This window comes from Trachurus japonicus, chromosome 18 (genome assembly GCF_045865225.1).
Source record: "Trachurus japonicus isolate A0001 chromosome 18, Traja_1.0".
NCBI classification, from domain to species: domain Eukaryota; kingdom Metazoa; phylum Chordata; class Actinopteri; order Carangiformes; family Carangidae; genus Trachurus; species Trachurus japonicus.
Genome location: NC_140924.1, coordinates 15,226,068 through 15,246,435, shown reverse-complemented (window position 1 = coordinate 15,246,435; position 20,368 = coordinate 15,226,068). Strand labels below are relative to the sequence as shown.

Below are 20,368 nucleotides of genomic sequence, written 5' to 3'. Positions count from 1 at the left end.
TGGACGAAGCATTTGACCAGTTATTAGAAGATAAATGCTGCAAGTACTAGCATTTATTTTCTTTAATGGTCTTTTATTCTTTAATGATCCAGAAGAAAGTCTACATATCTCTGTTCATCTTGTAAAATGAATTTATTTATTTATTTTTTGTTTTTGTGTGCATGGTTGTCGTGTGCATGGCTGAAGCTGTTGTGTTCTTGTTTTCCCTTTAGGACGTAAAGAATGAATGAATCTCTGGTCCATCCCGTTGCTGGCATGACCACCACCGACCTCCTCAGGATGTCAGGTGACACGATCGTGGACTCGAACAATGAGGCGGCTGGTTTTCTCCTGGGTGGAGTATCCTTTGGCACCCTGGGAATCCTCGTCCTCTTCTATGGTCTGTGGTCCAGAAGCCTGGACATCGGAGGGGTCACAGTGTTCAAAGCGTTTCTGATCCTCAGCTGCGTCCTCCAGACCTTGTCCACATGGGGGCCGGCCATCGTGATCCTGGGGTCCTTCTGCGGACTGGAGCACTGTCTTAAACTGATGGTCATATGGCTGGCGTACAGACGGTGTGTAGTGCTGCTGCACCTCCTGGTGGCGCTGGAATTCATCCTGACCAATCAATCACATGGAAGCCCAAAAACTGTGCCGCCCTATTTATCTGTGACGGTCGTCTTCATGATAAACCTTGTCTGCATCGTTTTCTATGATGTGCTTGAAGCTGTGGCGACCGTGGGTGTGGTGGCCTTAGCTCTGACTTTGTGGATATTTAAAGCTCGCTGCTTCTCAACACCTACCACAAAACCATTTAACCAAGTTCTCTGTTTAGCCTTCGTGTCCTTTGCTGGGACTTACTGTCCAAGTTTTGTGATGGAGTGCATGATCCTTAATGGGAGCTTTGTTTCGACTTATGCCTATAACACTTTACTGTGTTTAACAAACCTATGTCTGGCAACGAGTATGTTACTGTGCTGGATAACTTGCAGGAGAACGTTTGAGGAAGCTCCACTTGCAATAGAGATCAGTTCTCATCATCTCCCTCAAGCTCGATTCTAACATGACCAAGGTTTTCTCATTTGACAAAGTCCAAGAATATGTACCTGGTTTGATGTTCTTGAATGTATTGTTTGGCACAAATGTTCATATCTTCCTGGATGGACTGCTGTGTCTCTTTTTTCCTGAGGTTTCCTGGTGGAGAACAACAACAATAACAGAAGCAGCAGCACTTGAACTCTCATGATTTTGGATTGATAATTTATTTAAAGTGTATAACCACCTCTGGTATTCTTGGTCTAGATACAAGAATCAGCTTGATTCAATTTAAGCTTTGTTTTTGTTTTACTTTGGTTCCTTATCACTGACCTTACACTTAAATGCCTGAACAAGTATCCAGTCACCACCTTAACAATCACAACTAGCCACAGTAAGCCTATCAAGTTCTGTATTTGCACTTATGACACCGTAAAAGTGTTGTGATTATTTGCACTGTGTTGAACTGTCTGGGCCACCGTAGAGATGAATGGAAACACTCTGACAACAATAAATAAAACATGATGAAGTTGAGCAACTGGCAGTTGCAATGTGTCATTCCTCGACATAGCTATAACTAAAAGGTTATATAACATTTGATGAACAGAAATAGTAACAGCCCCCCTCGTACAAATGAAAATGTTGAACTCTTGAATAAAAAAAACACTGTAACAACCTGATAAAGCCATAGTGTCTGATCTGAGCCTTTGGATTTTAGAGTTGTGGGCTCCAGAGAGATGAAGAGAGAGGTTTTTAAGTTTACACTAGTGCACAGGCAAGCACTGTTAGATGCAGCACTTAAGTTGAACAATGATCTCTTGATTACTTTTTATGATTTTTAGAGGCAATAAATAGACGTGATGTCTCCACCCATTCTGTCCTGTACAGTAAGTGACGAAAGAAAGGTCGGGCATTAGCCGTCAAGGACGATCAAGTTGGATGTAAATCACAGAGAGATCTTCAGCTTCAGCAGCTTCTTTTCTCAGGATTCAGACTCTACAGGTGAGAGAAACTCCAGATTTATACTTTATTGTTTTTCCATTCAGAACTGTGCGACCAAGAGAGTTGACAAGCTAAAATCACATCCACCTCAAGTAGGTTAATTTTCTCGTGCATGGCAGAATTAACGTCTGACAGGACTCTGAGTCTGTGAGCTCAATCCTATTGTATCTCTGTCCCCGGGCACATTTACAAATAACCGGTACAAGCAGAAATGGTACCTTTTTAATTTACAGGCCGCTAATTACGTAATAATTACATGATATTGTCAAGTAATTGCGTAGTAATGTCAAGAAATAGTCTAGAAATAACGGTCAATTTAATAGTAACGTCATGTTTTTCATAAAGGCAAGATGATCAAGATTACACATGCTTTTCATGCTTTGAGTTTTTTGGGAAAGGCCAGAATTTTTCTCCACCAAGTCCTTGCAATTGACCAATATTTCTGGGCAGTCAATCGTTTTTTCTTGGCTATATTTCTCAACATTACTATGAAATTGACCGTTATTTCTAGACATTATGATGTAATTACTTATGATTTCTTGGCTATTTCTTGACATTATCATGTAATTAGCGGCCTGCAAATTAAAAGAGAGAGTGAGCAGTTGGTCCTGGGTATGAATTTCGTTTCATGCGTAATTATGCAAACATCAATAAAATGAACTTTGAACCTTGAGTGGTATCAGCCTCTCCAGTTTCATAGTCTTGGTCAGAAAAACAAAAACAAAAAAACAAGACATTTGAATATGTTAACTTAATGGAGTGATGGTTGATATTTCTTCACTCTTTTCTGCTGATGTGACATTTTGTGGATGAAGCAATTGATCAGTTATTAGAAAATAAATGTTACAACTAACAACTGACCTAAATAGTTGTTTCTCTGTGAACACTCAGAAGAAAGTCTACACATATCTGTTCATCCTCTGTTGTGTGAATGGCTGAAGCTGTTGCGCTCTTGTTTTCCCTTTAGGACGTAAAGAATGGATGAATCTCTGGTCCATCCCGTTGCTGCCATGACTACCAGCAGCGACCTCCTCAGGATGTCAGGTGACATAGGCATGGAAGCGGTTTACTTTCTCGGGGCTGGAGTAGCCAATCGGCGCCACGGCACTCCTCGTCCTCCTCTTTGCTCTGTTCTGCAAAATACTGGACACCGAACAGGTCACGGTGTTGAAAGCATCTCTGGTCCTCAGCTGCGTTCTCCTGGCCGCATCCTCGTCGGGGCCGTGTGTAGAAGAGTGTGTGTGACCAATCAAACCCGTGGAATCACAAAAACTGTACCGCCCTATTTATCTTTGGCTATCGTCCTCATTGTACACCTTGTCTGCATCCTTTTGTATGCTGTGCTTGAAGCTGTGGTGGCCATGGGTGCGGTGGCCTTATTTCTGACTTTGTGGATAATTAGAGCTCGCTGCCTCTCAACACGTACCACAAAACCATTTAACCTAGTTCTCTGTTTAGCCTTCTTGTCCTTTGCGTTAACTTACTGTCCAAGTTTTGTGACCGAGTGCATGATGCTAAATGGGAACTTTGTTTCGTCTTCTCTCTACGACACTTTACTGTGTTCAACAAGCCTATGTCTGACAACAAGTGTGTTACTGTGCTGGACAACCTGCATGATAACATCTGAGAGAGATCCAGTTCCAATAGAGATCATTTTTCCCCTTCTCTCTCAAGTTCGATTCTAACATAACCAAGGTTTAATTGTTTGGCAAAGTCCAAGAATATATCTGGACAACATTTCATTCATTCCGCCTACTATAGAAATCAAAGGGGACTATTGTGTACTGTTTTCATGTCAGAGTCATGGGTTTATCATTTCAAATTATTATTATTTTATTGTAATACGTCCTTGGAGGTGAACTTTGGTTGTATCAATGCAAATATGAGACTTGCAGAGACTGCAACTGTCGGCCGATAAAACCATCAACTGATAGTTAATCTACAACGATTCATCAATGACAATTATGAGGATTAGCTGATTTGTACAGTTTTGTGTCACTGTTAAGTTTTTATTCTCAGGGTTTTTAATGGTTGGATCATGGGAGGAAAAAAACAAGCAATCTGAGAATGTCACGTTGTGTTTTATTAAAGTAATAAAATAATAATAATAAAGTGTATCATTTCAAGGTCTTTATTGTACGTCCAGGGAGGTGAACTTTGGTTGCAGAGGCTGCAGCTATCGGCCAGTAATACAATTTAAGTTTATTCTCATGATGATTTGTTGTTATTTTGTTCTGTGTCTCAACAAGTACACATATTTTTATTGGTAAAAGGTTGGTGATAAACTGCAATTCTATGATTTTTTAAAATTATTTTTTATTCTTGTGTTGAAAAACATATTTTAGTGAATTATTCTGTGTAAAAGGGGAGGGGGGCGAGGGCCTGTCCATGGGACAAAGCAAACAGTGCACCTGGTCTTTTCAAAACAAAGCTATAGTTTTGACTCGTCTCCTCAAGCTCAGACAAACATTAACCGACAATAACCAAATGTCCTGTCCAGACTGTCATGGACATGTCGCATATGGTCTACTGCAAACCAAAATATATGGAGGAACGTGACATCTCTTACACACAAACATAAGTATTTCTGCACTTTATAAGAGGTCGGGACTGGTCCATGTTTTCAAAAAGTCCTCACCTGCAAAATCTAAAACTCAAACTTGTCAGGCAGCATTAATGACTCGCTTTCTTTAACCTTTATCTCTACGTACGTGTCTGCTCTGACTCTGAACCAGGGTCTCAGGTCTGAATGTCCAAAACTCACAAGGTGCACCAACAAAAACACACACATATCTTGTGGTCACGCACCATTTAGTATCCAAACTCTACAGACAACAAGATGCTCAAGTCAGTTTTCTTCTTGGTGAGAAGACAAAGAGTGGAGGTGAGAGCATCAACACAAGAACGGCTCCATTCTGTGCTCTCGTGTTTAGATTGTTAAGATTTTTTTATTTGTACTTGTGAAAGTTGTTGTTTTTCAGCAGACAATGGAGGGTAGTTTGCGGAAGCTCCTTTTGCTTGGTTTGTGCTTTTTTATTCTTTAAAATTCTGAATAAAATGTATTGATTAGCATGTATTTGTTTCGTTTTTTATTCTCTAATTTTGTCTTAATTTTCACAGGGATTCTTTTGTTAAACCACGTGGAAGTCACACAACAGACAGGTAAGAAAAAGTGTTTGTTTGTTAATATGTTGTTATATTTAAAATAAAATGGTGGCAGCCAGTGGATATTTTTTAACTGTATTTGATTTGTATTTGACATTGTTCATTTAACAGGAACCTCGTACTACATCCATCAGTACATCTTGTTCACTAAGATGAAGCTGGACTGGACTGGGGCGCAGAGCCACTGCAGGACGAAGTATAGTGACCTGGCCACTGTATCTGATGAGCAGGACGTCAGCAGGATCAACAAGTTGACCAAAGGTTTGGACATGAACATCTGGATCGGTCTGTACGACAACGTCAGCGACTGGAAATGGTCTCTGGAGGGCGAACGCTTCTACACAGGAGTGGACGTGGACATGAACTACAGGCAGTGGCAGGAAGGTCAGCCGGACAACTCGGGGGCGGCCGAGCACTGTGTGTCCATGACGGTAGACGGAAAATGGAGGGACGACAACTGCATGAATGTGAAAGCACCACTCATTTGTTTCAATGGTGAATTTTTCCTTCTGTCTTTACTTTACGAGCAAAAGTCAGTCAGTCAGTCAGGTCACAAATAAGCTAATTTCTGAAAGCTAATGTTAATGGTTCATAAGTTAAATTAAAACTCACAAAACTGTCTCGTTTCAATATGAACTTAGCTTATATATCAATTACAGTACTCACAGTTTAGTTCACTTTTCCATTGTTAAGGGGTGTTCACACCAAACGCGATGCTGCGTTGTCGCGCGTCGAGATTACATGTAAAGTCAATGCACAGACGCGATTAGTCGCGTCATCGCGCCGGGCGATGCGATGGACGCGATAGCGCGGCGCGATGGACGCGATGCCGCGAAAATCGCGCCAACGCCCGAGTTGAAAATATTGAACTTTTGCGGCGACATCGCGTGACGCCGTGACACAACAATACACTGCTACCGACTGCTACTCACCGGAGACAGATGGACAGGCACTCTGCAGCTGAAAAGAAGAGCCTGTAACTTTAGTTGGTGTCCTGCCTGGAGGTCCTGCACCAACCCTAGCTGCTAGCAAGTCCTCAAACTCAGCAACAGTAGTACCGTACAACGGCCGCGATACGAGCAGGGCTGAGCGGAGTTTTTTTTACCTGCTACACCAGGACCAGGACGTCAAGGATCAGCTTCACCTCGTCCATTGTCAAGCCTACGGTAAAATGAGTGCACTTTCTGTGTCTCAACACATGTTTACATCCGTCCTGTTAGCTGGATTGACAGTAGAGGGGAGGGGAGGGGAGGGGGACGCGATGACGCGTCAAAACACGAGTGATAGCGCGACGGATTGTCATTTGTCGCGCGAAAAAATCGCGTTCATCGCGTTTGGTGTGAACACAGCTTTAAGCTTTTTAACGTGTTAAAGAGGTCGTTTTCTTCCCGCTTTCGTAAAATCCTTCACGTCCAGCTCAGGCCTAATGGAACTCGGTTGTCATGGTTACCATAAAAAAAGGTTCTACGGCGCCGGCGGACTGATCGTCGTCATGGTTACTGCAATACCAATCGTAGTTTCATTAGGTTTTGGGCAAAAACAAACAAACAAAGAAAAAAAAACTATTCGGTTAGGGTTAGAAAAGTATCATGGTTTCAGTTATGCATTAATTTTCTTCAGTGGAACTGATCTTCAATCTCTTGAAAGAAAGTGTCTATTTCAATTCATGTTGGTTTTCTCTAGCCCCCCCTCAAGAAAGTGATTGAGTGGTATCTCCCAAATGTAAATGTTTATGGGTACACGTGACAATTTTTTGTCATTTTTAGATGTCGTCTTAAAACAAAAACAAATTTGATATCTTAACACAAAATAGAAATTTTGAACCAAATTGAGTTGCATGTAATTACTGTGGTCACTATACCTCGCCTTGAAGACCTAGATCAAGATTTTTCGAGTGGGTTTAAGTGCTAAATGTGTCTTAAGGACAAATAATCAACGATAAATATTATATTTAAATTATCTCTAAGAAAAACTAAGTGTGAATGATTTGATCCTTCTCCTGCATCATGTAGAGGGTGCAGCGGATCAGTATGTGCTGGTGCCGGAGGAGAGGACTTGGTTTGAGGCTCAGAGCTACTGCAGGCAGCACTACACAGACCTGGTCGGTGTGAGGAGCTCGGCTGAGAACGAGGCGGTGATGGGTCAGCTGCAGGGGAGCCCGGCCTGGATCGGCCTGCACAGAGACCCCTGGAGGTGGTCGGACGGCAGCGACTCCTCTTTCAGACACTGGTTGGAGTCTCAGCCCGATAACCATAACAGCAACGAGACCTGTGTTAGTAGTACGCTGAATGGAAAATGGGAGGACTGGTCGTGTGATAACAAGTTCAACTTTCTCTGTCAAAGTAAGATCACACACTGCAGACATGGTCCTCTGTAGCTTAAGTGCAAACTCCTATTACTCAGAAACACAGTATAGGGCCCTTAGGTACTCTACATTAGCTCTTTATACTTATAATAGATTTCTTGTTTCTAATAAAAGGTTAGATGCTCTTAAATATATAGTCATTTCTCCTCACCTATTTTAACTTTTCCTTTTGACAGATATGATTGAAGTGACTCCACCAGCACCAGGTAAATACAGAATATCCTTAACTGTGACCTGAGTTTTTGTTGTCTGTCTAACAAATTGATTTACTATATATATTGTAGATGGATATATAAGCCTATATATAAGCCTAGATATCCCAAACTGTCACTTCAACAAATTTCAATTTCCAGAAATGCTAAAAAGAACTTCAGTGAAGATCACGTTTCAGACCAACGCTGACCTCAAGGATCCAACCATCATAGATAGTATTATACAGCAGGTAGGCTACAGTAAGCAGCAGAGTGTCCACTACTTTATTTTTGTTCATCCCTTCAACTCAACACCACCACAACAAACAACTTTCATCTTGTGTTGTATTTATCTGTGTGTTTTCAGCTGGAGGCTTCGCTGAGCTCACGGGGCCTCAGTGATGTCCATGTGATTGGGGGGAGTTTAATCTCAGAACCACAACCATGAAAAAGGTAAGAATTCATAACAAAAACTAAACAGGAAATGTTGTTGTTGTTTTTGTTTCAATATGTTTATCTCAACCTCATTCACCTGCTGTTTCTTTTCTCCAATAGATGCATGTGGAGGGAACCTGATTTACCTCTGAAATTACTGCTGAGTGTTGTTTTGCTAAAAGAAATTAACCTTATGTAAAAATTAGACATTTTATGAGCATAGTAGATCATGTGTGTTCTTATTAATAAAGGAATACCAATAATCAGTGCAATGTAATGGAGACTTTTATTGCTGCCTTATGAATTCATAAAATGCATCAGTTTTTGCTTTATCCTGAACCCTGCACACACAACATTGTGACATTTTACTTTTGTGTTTACGTGTGTTGGTTAGCTCCTGTCAAAGTGCCTGCCTATTTATTTGCACTTGTTCTTGACATTAATGTCGAGTAATCTGCGGATTTGGGTAATCAAATGAGCAAATAAAATCAGAGCCTCAGAGCAGAAACGTCAGCATGAAAGGACACCGACTTAAAAACTCGCCATCTTTAAACCAAATTTTAAGATTTCTTGATTTGAATGTTTTTTTTTTATAGAGAAACAATAAGAGACTCCAGGGTGGACTGAAGACAAGTTCAACTATATATAATAACTATATATAACATAATAGGCCATATCATTAAATATATGCAGCTCAACCTGTAGGAAGGTAAAAATATTTGGAAAAAAATAAATAGCTTATATGTTTTATTCCATAATTATTCCACCTTAAATCAAGTTTTCCACATTTATTAAACATCTGCATATACACCCATCTCAGCCCTTCACTCCCCATCTACAATAACACCTGCACATTGGCCTATCACAACTTCAATATTCACCTGACTTGCCTGACAAACTTACGTAGCAAAGTCCCACCAACACAACCAGGGCAATCTGCAGGACAAAGTTCACCACAGAGCGTAAAGTGGTAGTGGTAGCAGTTGTTATATATGCTGATATTATCTATAAGTTAATGTTCAGCTTCTGTTTGAATGTTTTCAAACAGTGAACACATCCTCCCCCTTTGCTTAGTACATTGCATTGTGGGAGTGCATGATAAAAAGCATTTATTTATCTGCCTTATGTTATGATATCTGAGATGGACTTCTCAAGACATGTTGTTTTTATTTTGAAGGTCATCTGTGGTGTGTATCATGAACATTTACTGATGCAGATCTTTCAGGATCACCAGAGACAGACTGTCCATATAAAAATGTAAATGTTGTTTGCATATATTTGCTCAGATCAGTTTAAAAGCACATCACTGGAAGAAACAGGAACATAGGATTTCATTGGTGTTTAAGTTTATTTTGACTGAGACGCTCTAAAACTAGGGTAGGGTAAGATTGAATTCCTAAAAACTTTCAACAGATCATGGAGCTGCATTGCAAACACATTCTTATTTGGGGTAAGTTATATAATGTGTCTTATTAATAAAGATACATTAAAATAAAACAAAAAATAACTGAGAACACTTTGTTCAGGGTCTAAGGTGAGTTGATGGCATTCCTGGTATAATAGCTTGGTTCATTTGCAGATCATCTTTCATTACTATATGAAATTTTGTCACACATTTGAGACTTAAAATCAATTCTTAATCGTTATGGATTGTTAATTTGTGCTGTGTGAATTTAATATCAAAACTTTACTCTATGTACAGGGTCTGTCCTTCTCAGTTTCAGAACAACTCACCAGACAAGTAAGCAAATATTTGTATAGGCTATCTGACAACCCTGATGTATCACTGTGTAAGCAGTATTTTACTGTTGTAGCTGGTTGGCATGGAGTTAGTTTCAACTAGTTTCTACAGTTTGGTTCTTTCTAGCTCTTTTCACCCTTGGAATCATGTCTGTTCAAAGGGTCACCACCAGATAAATCTGACGTTATGGTGATTAATGGTATAGTAGGTGTCATTTTGACATGAAAGTCTCAGCTCATTAAGATTCCTGGAAGAAGGTGCTAATAGTCTTTTTGGACCAAAGCAGGAAAACTAGTGCTGTGGTTTTCCCATATGACTCTGTCTCTTCCGACACTCCTGCCAGTTAACGTGGCACCGAAAGGAACAGCTATGCAGTCTGAAGACCCAGATTCAGCTTCTCCAGCAGCTGCTCCACATCTGGCCATCGACCAAAAATCTTCGCCGCAGTCTTATGAAAAAACCTGCACCTCCATTCCCCAACAAAACAACCCTTGGTGGCAAGTGGACCTGGGGAGTATCTACCACGTAACTTCCGTGGCCGTCATAAGCAATGGAGACTGCTGTCCAGAGGAGCTGGAAGGTGCAGAGATCCGCATCGGCCTCAGGAACGACACCAACAACCACAGGTGGTTTAAGTAGCAACAAAAGAGAACTATCAACCATCCGATGTGATCCATCCTCTCTTTATTTCACTCACACCTTCCTCCTTTCACCAGGTGCGCTGTCATCGCTTTTGCACAGGGAATATACAAATACAACTTCGAGTGTGAAGTAATGGAGGCTCGTTTCGTCCACGTTGTCCTTCCTGGAGACGGGAAGACGTTGACTCTCTGTGAAGTGCAGGTGTTTGGCGCTGTTCTCGGTGAGCTGCTTCACACAATAATTTCGGTGTTTGGCTAGACTCTGAACTTACTTTTAAATCTCACATTAATCATCTTTTACGCAAAGTCAATTTTGGGATTAATATGTTGTATCGTTCTCGTACTTGTTTCTCATTTAATGTACGTAAGAAACTGGCCACTCAATTTATACTCCCAATTATAGATTATTGTGATGTTATATATCAAAGTGCCCATAAATCAGACCTTGCCTCACTCAACATAGCCTATAACAGACTCTGTAGATTTGTCCTTGGACGGATCTCAAGGGGTTTTATCCAAATAAACAAATTTCAAACAATCATTTCAGCTTTACAGTGACATTTTTTCTATGTTCAGTGTTTGGGCAGAAGAAGTTCAGTACAGATGCTCTCAAAGAAAGAGATCATTAATTTCGTTCTCTTCACTAGAAAATGTGGCCGTCAGAGGGGTGGCGTTTCAGTCTTCTTTAGCATCGACATCCTCGGGGAGAGCCAGTAGTGTTGTTGACGGCAATCGGATCACATCCTGTAGCATCACTGAAGACAAACCCGGTCAGTGGGTGAAGGTGGACCTAGTAGATCTCTACAGTGTCAAAGTGATCCAGCTTGCCTTTCTTGAGGACTGCTGCTATAGTCCTGATGTGTGGGTGGACGACACAAGGTAAGAAGAACACTGTATGATCTGACAGGACGAGGTTGGTTGGGTCGATGCATTGCCAACTATATTCTCCCTTTCTATGTCCCCTCTTTCAGGTGTTTGGTCATGTCCAACAGCTCATCGACTCTGGTGACCCTGGACTGTGGAGGGGTCGTGGGTCGCATTGTGACTGTGAAGCATCCTGATGTACCGCTCACTCTGTGTGAAGTGGAGGTCTACAGCACCCGGGAGAATCCTGAAAACACATTCCCTCAGCGCCCCACACGCTACAGTAAACACATTATTGAGTTTTGCGACATACTAGGGTCAGGAAAAATCTAATTAGATGCGAAAGTCAGCACATTTGCAGATGATACTGTCATTAATATTATCATCTTTAAAGGGATAGTTCACCTAAAATTCAAATTTCACTCATTATCTACTCACCCTCATGTCGACTAAGAGCTGTGAGAAGTTTCAGAGTCCTCCGTGCCTTCTCTGAGTTACGGGGGGATCCGCGTAGCAGTATTTGTTCATATAATGGTTGAGAATGGATACCACTTTTCTTCGTCCAAAAAGACACACCAAAAAACATCCAAATACCTCCATACTGCTCGTCTGTAATGTCCCTCTTGTATTGAAGCCCCGACATGAGAAGAGCACTGAACCGAGACACTGGGAGCTTCCGCTACAAAACAAGCTTAAAATATAGACTTTTTTTTTTTTTTTCTGAACAATTTCTCATTTTGGGGCTTCAATACAAGAGGGACATTACAGATGAGCTGTGTGGAGGCATTTGGATGTTTTTGGGTGTGTCTTTTTGGACGAAGAAAAGTGGTATCCATTTACAACCATTATATGGACAAATACTGCTGCGTGGACCCCCCGTAACTCAGTGACAAATTTCTCCCAGCCCTTAGTTGACATGAGGGTGAGTAGATAATGAGTGAAATTTGAATTTTGGGTGAACTATCCCTTTAATGTGATTCTAATTCCATCCACAGGCCATTAAATAATCGCTATTGCTGAATTTTCTTCTCTCTAACAACAGGTTACTGCTATCCTGACATGTGCAACCGTGACCTCGTCCTTGTTCGTCAACCTATGACGTGGTTTGAAGGCCAGGCCTACTGTAGGGGAAAGCACACCGACCTGGCCACCATCCACGGCGCCCAGGACATGAACAAGGTCATAGATGTCATGGGTATGGATGTCAGTGACGTTTGGATCGGGCTGTACAAAGACGCCGGGACCTGGAAGTGGTCAGATGGGAACGACACCACCTTCAGACACTGGGGGCAAGGACAACCGGACAGCTCAGAGGCGGGTTCGAACTGCGCTCATTTTAACGGCATTTTAAAGGCGTGGAGCGCAAGTTCCTGCGACACCAAATCTATGTTTTTCTGCTACTGTAAGTATAGCGCAAGTTTATATAAACTCCATATCAGTGCCTCAACAGTTGGAGCAGAAGTAAGCGATATTTTTGTGTTAATATAAGACTTAAATAGTTATATCTTCCGACAGCAATCACTTACATAGAGTGTTTGGTCTGAAACACGGGTCTGTCAGTCACTCTGCTCTGCTCTGAGCCGAGGAGAAAACATTTATCGTATCCTACAAGTTTTATCCAATGAGGAGAGAGAACGGCATGACGGGCTGTGTGTGCAGCCAAGGGATGCGCCTGAATGTGGTGACGTAGGGACGAGGACCAATAGATCCATTACGAGGGCGGGGGCTGCCAACTCCATCGGCTGATAAGACGTTATAGTGCGTTCAAGGCAACCCGTAACTCGTGTTTTTCCGACCTGTGAACTCGTACCAGTTCGATCTGGTACGAGTTCACGGGTCGGAAGTTACAAGTGGCCGTTATAGTGACTTTCACCGGTAAAACAGGTCGGAAAAACACGAGTGGGTTGCCTGAAACGCTACAAAGTCGTAAGTTGTGACTTGAAGCCGTAACTTACGGTTTCAAAAGCCTGCCTGGAACGCAGCATTAGCCAAAACGACCGGATCGCTTACTTCTGCTTTAACTTTAGGACTACTGGTTGAATGAAAAGAGGAATTTGGATATTTGGAAATGAATTATGAATCAAAAGCATTGGGCTGAAACATGGTAGACAAATATGGCTGTCTAAAAATGCCACCTAAACCATCACATTAAAAAATGGGTTTTCTTGTTTTGTTTTTTAGATGATAAGGAACCTCAAGATGAGAAACCTGAAGATACAGGCCTAAGGAAATTTACGGTGAGGATCACTACTGACTTTGACATGAGTGACGCAGTTATCCAACAACAGATCATAAAGCAGGTGAGAGAAAAAGCAAATTAACTGTTTGAATCTTTTTTTGTGTGTGTGTGTGTGTGTGTGCGCAATATCATAAATATACAATTAACTATTGAAGTTGTTTAAATATATGTAAAGTAGGCTAAATGACTGATTCTTTACATGTTTTCCAGCTGGAGATGAAGATGAAAGCCAAAGGCCTGAGTGATTTTAAAATTCGGTGGGGGAGGACCATAGATCAAAATATAACTGAGTAAGATCAAGTTTTCTCTTTTTGATTTGTTCCTCTGTATTACATGTATTTCACTTTTCATTGTTTGTTTTTGTCATTTTCGAACAACATTTGAAACTTGACAACAAAATGTACTACACAAATAATAGGAAACATAAAAGCAAAAATGATCATTAATCACTAATCAGATACTTAAGTTTCACAATTTTGTCTTTTATCCTTGTTTAAGTAAATTACAATGTAAGGATGTGGATATACCAGTATTGCTCACCTTGTTAGCTTATTGAATGGGGCCCTGTTAGTCTGTCAAGAGATCTAGCAAATAAACGACTATGTGTCTGTGCTGTTCCACACATTTTCCTGTAGAGGGGGTAAGACTACAAAGTGTGTGCTTTCTTCTCTCCATCAGGTGAGCTGTGTCCAGGGGTGGAGGAGAAATATGATTCTGCGAAAGTGGACTAGACCAGAGCCCTGAGTGTCCTGGAGGAGGAAATCTTACAGTCTCTTTAGCTAACATTTCATTAAAACAACAAACAAAGTTTGCTGTTACTTTCTAGCCAATGATGGTATAACATCAATCATGACAAAATCAAAGTAGAGTGAAGTTAATACCTAGATCTGGAATTATGACTAGTTTTAATGTGTGTTCCTGGGGATTAGGGTTAGGTGTTAGCGTAGATGTAATGATTGTTAGGAATTGACTACTTTGTTGCTGGATTTGCTTCACACGGTTTCAGAATTGAATGTGAAATAAAAGTTATTGTGTGATATGTACCTGTGGTTTTGTGTATTAATGTTGCATTTTAGATTACAATACCTCTCACATGCCAGCAGAACAACCTAAAACCATAAAAATGTTATTTTGCAGAACATTTTTAGTTTGTGTTATTAATATCTTACATATTGTTTATGCATTATGCATATGCAAAACTTTCACTGTGTATTTTAACAAGTTTAAGACTTGCAAAGCAACACTCTTGACAGACGACACCAACGCTAAGGTGGGCAACCAAATAACTTCCTTTAACCACCTGATGTTACTGGACCACTTGTAACCAAATCTACTTGTCTCCTTCCCACTTTCCGTTGAGTTTTGCATGAAATGACATGAAAAAGGGACAAAAATTTCCATCTGTGGCCCAAACACATAACCTGCACTTTTAAACTGAGTCAGTTGTGGAAGGTTTCAACGACAGGAGAGGTAAGACTACATGTTTTTAGAATATATATTACTGTAGACTATGGAAAAATGTAATTAATCAGACGATATTCATTCTTCTGATTGTTAGACAAATGGTGTGGCTACAGAGTGTGATCCCATTCACTGGTGAGCAAAATGAGAAATTAAATGAAGCAAATTTTCTTCCAATTTAAAAGATGGAAATAACAAGATGTTTTTCTCCCCACAGGGATTCTCGTTCTTTTTCAGAGCATCACTGCTAGTAAGTAAATAAACACCCAAACTTTAATATACATCCTACAGTTTAATGTGCTCACCAAAGAAAAAAAAAACATGCTCTTAATGTGTAATGTCTAATGTTTCCATCCTCCATCTAAACCTTTTCCCACAGTACCTCAATACCACCTCATCGATCGCTCCCTGACCTGGCACGAGGCTCGGAGCTTCTGCAGGGTGAAGTACACTGACCTGGCCACAGTGAACAACATGCACGACTTGAACAGGCTGACCGGCCTGCTGGGCAACCGCGGCGTGGCGTACACCTGGATCGGGCTCTACAGGGGTGGGACTGCCCGGTGGATGTGGTCCGATGGCAGTGGCAGAGCGCACTTCACCAGGTGGAGGGAGGGCGAACCCAACAACAGTAACGGCGATGAATGGTGTGGAGAGATGTCAGAGGACGAGGGGTGGAATGACGACTCGTGTGGAAACGAGAAGGTCTTTGTGTGCTATCAACGTGAGTACAGGACACAGTGAGGTGATAGAAATGTGGTTTAATAAAATCCAGTTGTGACAATACCGCCACAGGATTGGTCTGCAACTGACTGCGGTCTGAAGGGACTTTAATGATCCCCTGTTTCTTCCTCTCGCACCACCATGAGGTTGTAGAACTTGATTAAAATGCCTCTGATTATTGGATGTTCATGTTCCTATTCGAATGAATGACAATGTCATGGTGATTCAAGTCAGAAAAATGTCCTTTAAAGTACTTAGATTCATAGTAGCTACCTGACGACTGATGAGATTTCCATCAGTTCAGTTCTGCTTTGTATTTAGAGCTGTAACATAACTCCTTCAGGCTTTGCAGCAGGGCCGGCCCTAGGATTTTGGTGGCCCTAAACAAGATTTTTGTTTGTGGCCTACACTCTAAGCGCAAACACCAAATCACTGGTTAAAACTGAATACAGACATGTTCATGCCCTCTGCGGTTTGAGGCCATTTTCTCGACTCTTACATATTTTCTTAAATTGATCTTTTTAAGATACTTGCAGATGTAACAATACTCAAGTGTTTTATGTCTAAATATTAGAACCTCCGCTGTAAGCACACTGAGGCCAATTTGTCCTAGAACACTGTATAAAGAAATAATTTAGGCCAAATGCTGGAAATTTGAGGTCTGCTTTTTGAAAAAAATGTCAAATCCCTTGTGAAAACACTCCTTCAGTCATGAGAATTAACTGTTTTGGTGTTTGAAATAGGATATGAATACAGTAATAGATAAGTGTAGAAAACAAGTCTAAAATGAAATTTGTAAGATTGCTTTTTGAGCACAAATGTTGTCATTCTGCCATTTTATTTTCACCAAATGTCTCAAATGTGAGATAAAAGAAGCTGAATATTGACTTCAAATTACATATAAAGCTCATAGCGTGAGTGCAGACCTCATGATGTTTAAATGACTTGAATGAACCCCGGTACCTTTCTGATCATGTGGCCCCCCACCTAACGGCTGTGACCCTAAACAACCGCATAGAGTGTTTATGCCAGGGGCCGGCCCTGCTTTGCAGAAACAAGTACTGAAATCTGAAATTCACTTTTGCTGCCATCTCCCTGTTTTTCTTTTTTTTCATAGGTGACGCGAATGGCAAGAAAAGTTACACTTATTACTCAGACAAAAAGAACTGGGACAACAGTCAAGAGCAGTGCAGAAGTAAGCACACTGACTTGGCCACTATAAGCAGTGGGGCAGAGGTCGCAGAGGTCGCAGGTGTAATTAAAGGATGGATAGGCTCTTTCGTGCTTCCCACTTACGCGTGGATCGGACTGTTCAAAGATGCCTGGGTATGGTCGGACGGGGCAGAATCGTCCCTCAGGTACTGGCTGAAGGGTTCACATCACCGGGGAAACTGTGTCTCTGTTGCAGCGTCGCAGCAGGGACGCTGGATTGAAGCTGATTGCAACCAGAGGAACACATTTGTCTGTCAGGGAGGTGAGATACAGAAATGCTGAATTAATTCATGACTTCCTAGATGTTTTATAACAATAACACAAGGATGTAGGGAAGGAAGGTTCTTTTAGCATTTTAATGTTTTCCATTTTTCATCATTCATTCATCAGTTTAGGATGCAGATATTTTCCCTCAGGGGTTTGTGAACATAATGTGTTCAATCAATGTCTTATTATCGATTTGGCCAGAGACACAACTCAAACTGAATGATGATATTGTTGTGACAACTTGGTTTTTCATGTAAAGTCACAAGCATGAAGTTAAGTTTGTAGCTTGTTTCCACTGCCCCCAAGTGGCCAAAATGTTGCTACTGCAGGTTTAATTTCCTTTGCTTGGTGCTACATGGTAATGGTGCATTTTAGAAGAATATGAAATATCTACTTTACTTATTATAATTTTCATGCCAATCTGATCTTTAACTAAAACAAACATTCAGATTCCTAGATGAAACGTAAAACACTTCACCTTCTCTCATCTGAATTGTTGCTGGACAGGAAGAGAAAATTGTGACTATCCATCTAGCAAAAATAAAAACATTTCTTAGAAACTACAACCTACCAACCTCAAAATATATATTAAGTTTAAAAAATGCAATATTTTGCTGGTTTTAACAAAAAAATTCTGCAGTGAGTAATCACTGATGTTATGGCTCTGTACTGGGGGGATGCTGCAGATCTCAAAGTGAAGAAGATGGTCATTAGGATGAAGCTGCGTACTGATGTGGATCTCACTAACGCCACAGTCGGTGATGCACTCCTGAAAAAGGTAAATAAATATAAAGCAACCACTTTTAACTTGAATATAAACCTTCACTAGTTATTTCTGAGAGAAACCGCATGTGTTTTCCTATATAACATTGGTGTTTTCCTGTAGTTTGAAACAGACCTGAAGCATCGGAGTGTGACTGATTTCACTCTCCGCTGGCGAAGTCGCAAAGGTGGAATTGTCTTCCAACCTCATGAAGGTCACTGAGGGGTCAGGTGAGTGTTTCATTTCAAAATAAAGTAAAATCAACTTATTTTTTTCCACATTTAATTAAGTTTAAAAACGTTTTTTTTGTCAATACAGGGTGCTGATTGGAAAGCAGAAGTGTCCACACCATTTCAGTACAGTGGGTTGAATCGTACTGATGAAGAAACTGTTGACTGTTTATTATTATAATACTGTGTTTATAGCTTCAGTGTGTTTATTCATTAAGTCCACTTGTAAACATTTGATGAGTTAATCTTCTTGGACCTGCAAATACCTTGTTTTTGTCAATGACTGTAGTCACACCTTCTTTGTTTTTATTCCAGAAGGTCAATCATGGGGCCTTTAACTTGAAAGACACATTATTTATTTCTGAACTGATTTATGGTTTGGTATGGTTCATTGATCTTTAAATTTATATTGTTGTAAATGTTTTGGGCCCAAACTCAGAGAAATAGTTTGCTCCAAGTTATAACAACATAGTGGCTACAAAATACTGCCAATCTGAAAATTGATCTCTTGGAAAATGTTGTGTTCTGGTGCACTTATAACCAAATACTTATTTATGACACTGAACACTGTATGCAAAACCACCATGCAGGTGGGTTTACAAGCGGTGTTACGTAAGGACATGAGCTAAAGGACCAAGACATAGTGAGTGTCATTCTCCAACTGCTTGTTACTGGTGGACATAATACTAATAAAGTGAATTATTGTACCTCTAAGTCTTGAATGACATGTGAATCCTAGTTATTATGCAGGTCTTACGTTTTCTTCTCCTCCCGCAGCAATGGATGAAGAAATTGTTGTTGTTAGTTGTTAGTTATGGGTTTTGTTTGAATGTTTTGCTGTCAAATACTTTGGCCTGAATATCCAGTTTAGCAGCTGATGTTTCGGCTATTTCATAGTTTTGTTTTCATTTCATTGCTAGTGTCCCTTTTTTGTTTGACATTGTATTTGTGTGGGTCAAACATAGTAGCTTAAGTTACTGAAGAGTTATAACATTATCAGGAAATTTGAAGGTAAATTGCAATATTTTTTAAACTGCTTTGCAAGTATAAAAGAAAGAGCTTATCCAGCCGTTGCAAGTATGTGAATATTCCAATTTCATATATTTATTTTATTATAAATGACTGTTCTAATGGATTTCTTGCATATGACAACACTTGATATCTCACAAATCTTAAAAGCACCAGTTTCCACGTCTGGAAATTAAGAGAATCAGCTACCCTGCCCAAAGGAAACAAAAATAAACAACCAACACATTGAAAGCTCAATAATTAGCACATTGATCTAGCTTTCATTAAAACAAGTTGCCATCTTGAGAGAGATTAGTGGACTTTATGCTAAACCAACAGTGAGTGCTATATCAATCTCCTCATCCATTTCTGCTCAGAGGTTTGGAAGGTGTGGGTGTGCGTGAGAGAGATACTGACAGAGAGAAAGGGAAATGAAACTTCAAACATTTTCTTGTCATGTTTCCACCTGAGGGACAGGTTTAGAAACAGGGTGTGTCCATTGTCAAAATCTAAAGGCATAAGGAGAAAAAAAACTGATTTCATTTGCCAAAGAAGAGATGACGATACAACTAACAGAACAGGTTCGCGGTTTACAGGAAACAATCTGTTTCATTTAATTTATTCTCAGGTTTAAATTGTTGTTTTGAACTGAACTGAGATGAGTAGGATTATTCTCTGTGGGCTACACATTTTGATTATTGATATGACATTATTTTACAGCGGTAATGTGTTGCTGTCTGTTGTTTGTCGTATCTCAGTATGTGGATAAAAACACAATACATTAGCCTATGTTTTTTTAAATAGATTTTATTGGTACGTTTAATGTATCCAACAAACTAAGGCAGTGCCATTAAGTTCAAAGTGACTTGTTTATCGGAAAGCATTCATCATCCCGGAGGGTTTCGTTTCATATTCACATCTGTAAACATTAACGTAACACAACTTAGGCACAAATGGTATTTTTACTCACACAAGCAATAGTAGGCCTACTTGATTCATTGTCATTGGTTTGATCACCATGACGATCAGCACAATGAGATAAAGACT

The 20,368-nt window shown here is 40.3% G+C and overlaps 3 protein-coding genes across 3 annotated transcripts; all 3 read left to right on the top strand.

Annotated features, from left to right (window-relative positions):
- The first annotated feature begins 222 nt into the window (after window positions 1-222).
- Window positions 223-7,558, top strand: LOC146968920 (lymphocyte antigen 75). Its single transcript, XM_085760431.1, has 4 exons — window positions 223-721; window positions 5,137-5,178; window positions 5,293-5,676; window positions 7,194-7,558. Exons 1-4 carry the CDS (start codon window positions 223-225, stop codon window positions 7,556-7,558), a joined length of 1,290 nt encoding a protein of 429 aa, XP_085616557.1.
- Window positions 7,559-10,282: 2,724 nt separating this feature from the next.
- LOC146968919 (uncharacterized) lies at window positions 10,283-14,388 on the top strand. The gene is made up of 6 exons (XM_085760430.1): window positions 10,283-10,539; window positions 10,630-10,775; window positions 11,202-11,433; window positions 11,526-11,701; window positions 12,461-12,820; window positions 14,336-14,388. Exons 1-6 carry the CDS (start codon window positions 10,283-10,285, stop codon window positions 14,386-14,388), a joined length of 1,224 nt encoding a protein of 407 aa, XP_085616556.1.
- Window positions 14,389-15,219: 831 nt separating this feature from the next.
- Window positions 15,220-18,305, top strand: LOC146968918 (macrophage mannose receptor 1-like). The gene is made up of 6 exons (XM_085760429.1): window positions 15,220-15,253; window positions 15,336-15,368; window positions 15,498-15,842; window positions 16,959-17,315; window positions 18,007-18,098; window positions 18,207-18,305. The coding sequence occupies exons 1-6, from the start codon at window positions 15,220-15,222 to the stop codon at window positions 18,303-18,305; spliced, it is 960 nt and encodes a 319-aa protein (XP_085616555.1).
- The last annotated feature ends 2,063 nt before the right edge of the window (window positions 18,306-20,368 follow it).

Excerpts from the sequence above, each read along its gene's own strand:
- LOC146968920 (XM_085760431.1), top strand. The coding sequence starts at position 223 with ATGAATGAATCTCTGGTCCATCCCGTTGCTGGCATGACCACCACCGAC. Across the intron at positions 5,179-5,292 it reads GGAAGTCACACAACAGACAG|GAACCTCGTACTACATCCAT; the intron begins GTAAGAAAAAGT and ends TTCATTTAACAG. Across the intron at positions 5,677-7,193 it reads ACCACTCATTTGTTTCAATG|AGGGTGCAGCGGATCAGTAT; the intron begins GTGAATTTTTCC and ends TGCATCATGTAG.
- LOC146968919 (XM_085760430.1), top strand. The coding sequence starts at position 10,283 with ATGCAGTCTGAAGACCCAGATTCAGCTTCTCCAGCAGCTGCTCCACAT. Across the intron at positions 10,540-10,629 it reads AACGACACCAACAACCACAG|GTGCGCTGTCATCGCTTTTG; the intron begins GTGGTTTAAGTA and ends TCCTTTCACCAG. Across the intron at positions 12,821-14,335 it reads ATCTATGTTTTTCTGCTACT|GTGAGCTGTGTCCAGGGGTG; the intron begins GTAAGTATAGCG and ends TCTCTCCATCAG.
- LOC146968918 (XM_085760429.1), top strand. The coding sequence starts at position 15,220 with ATGGTGTGGCTACAGAGTGTGATCCCATTCACTG. Across the intron at positions 17,316-18,006 it reads CACATTTGTCTGTCAGGGAG|ATCTCAAAGTGAAGAAGATG; the intron begins GTGAGATACAGA and ends GGGATGCTGCAG. Across the intron at positions 18,099-18,206 it reads GTGATGCACTCCTGAAAAAG|TTTGAAACAGACCTGAAGCA; the intron begins GTAAATAAATAT and ends GTTTTCCTGTAG.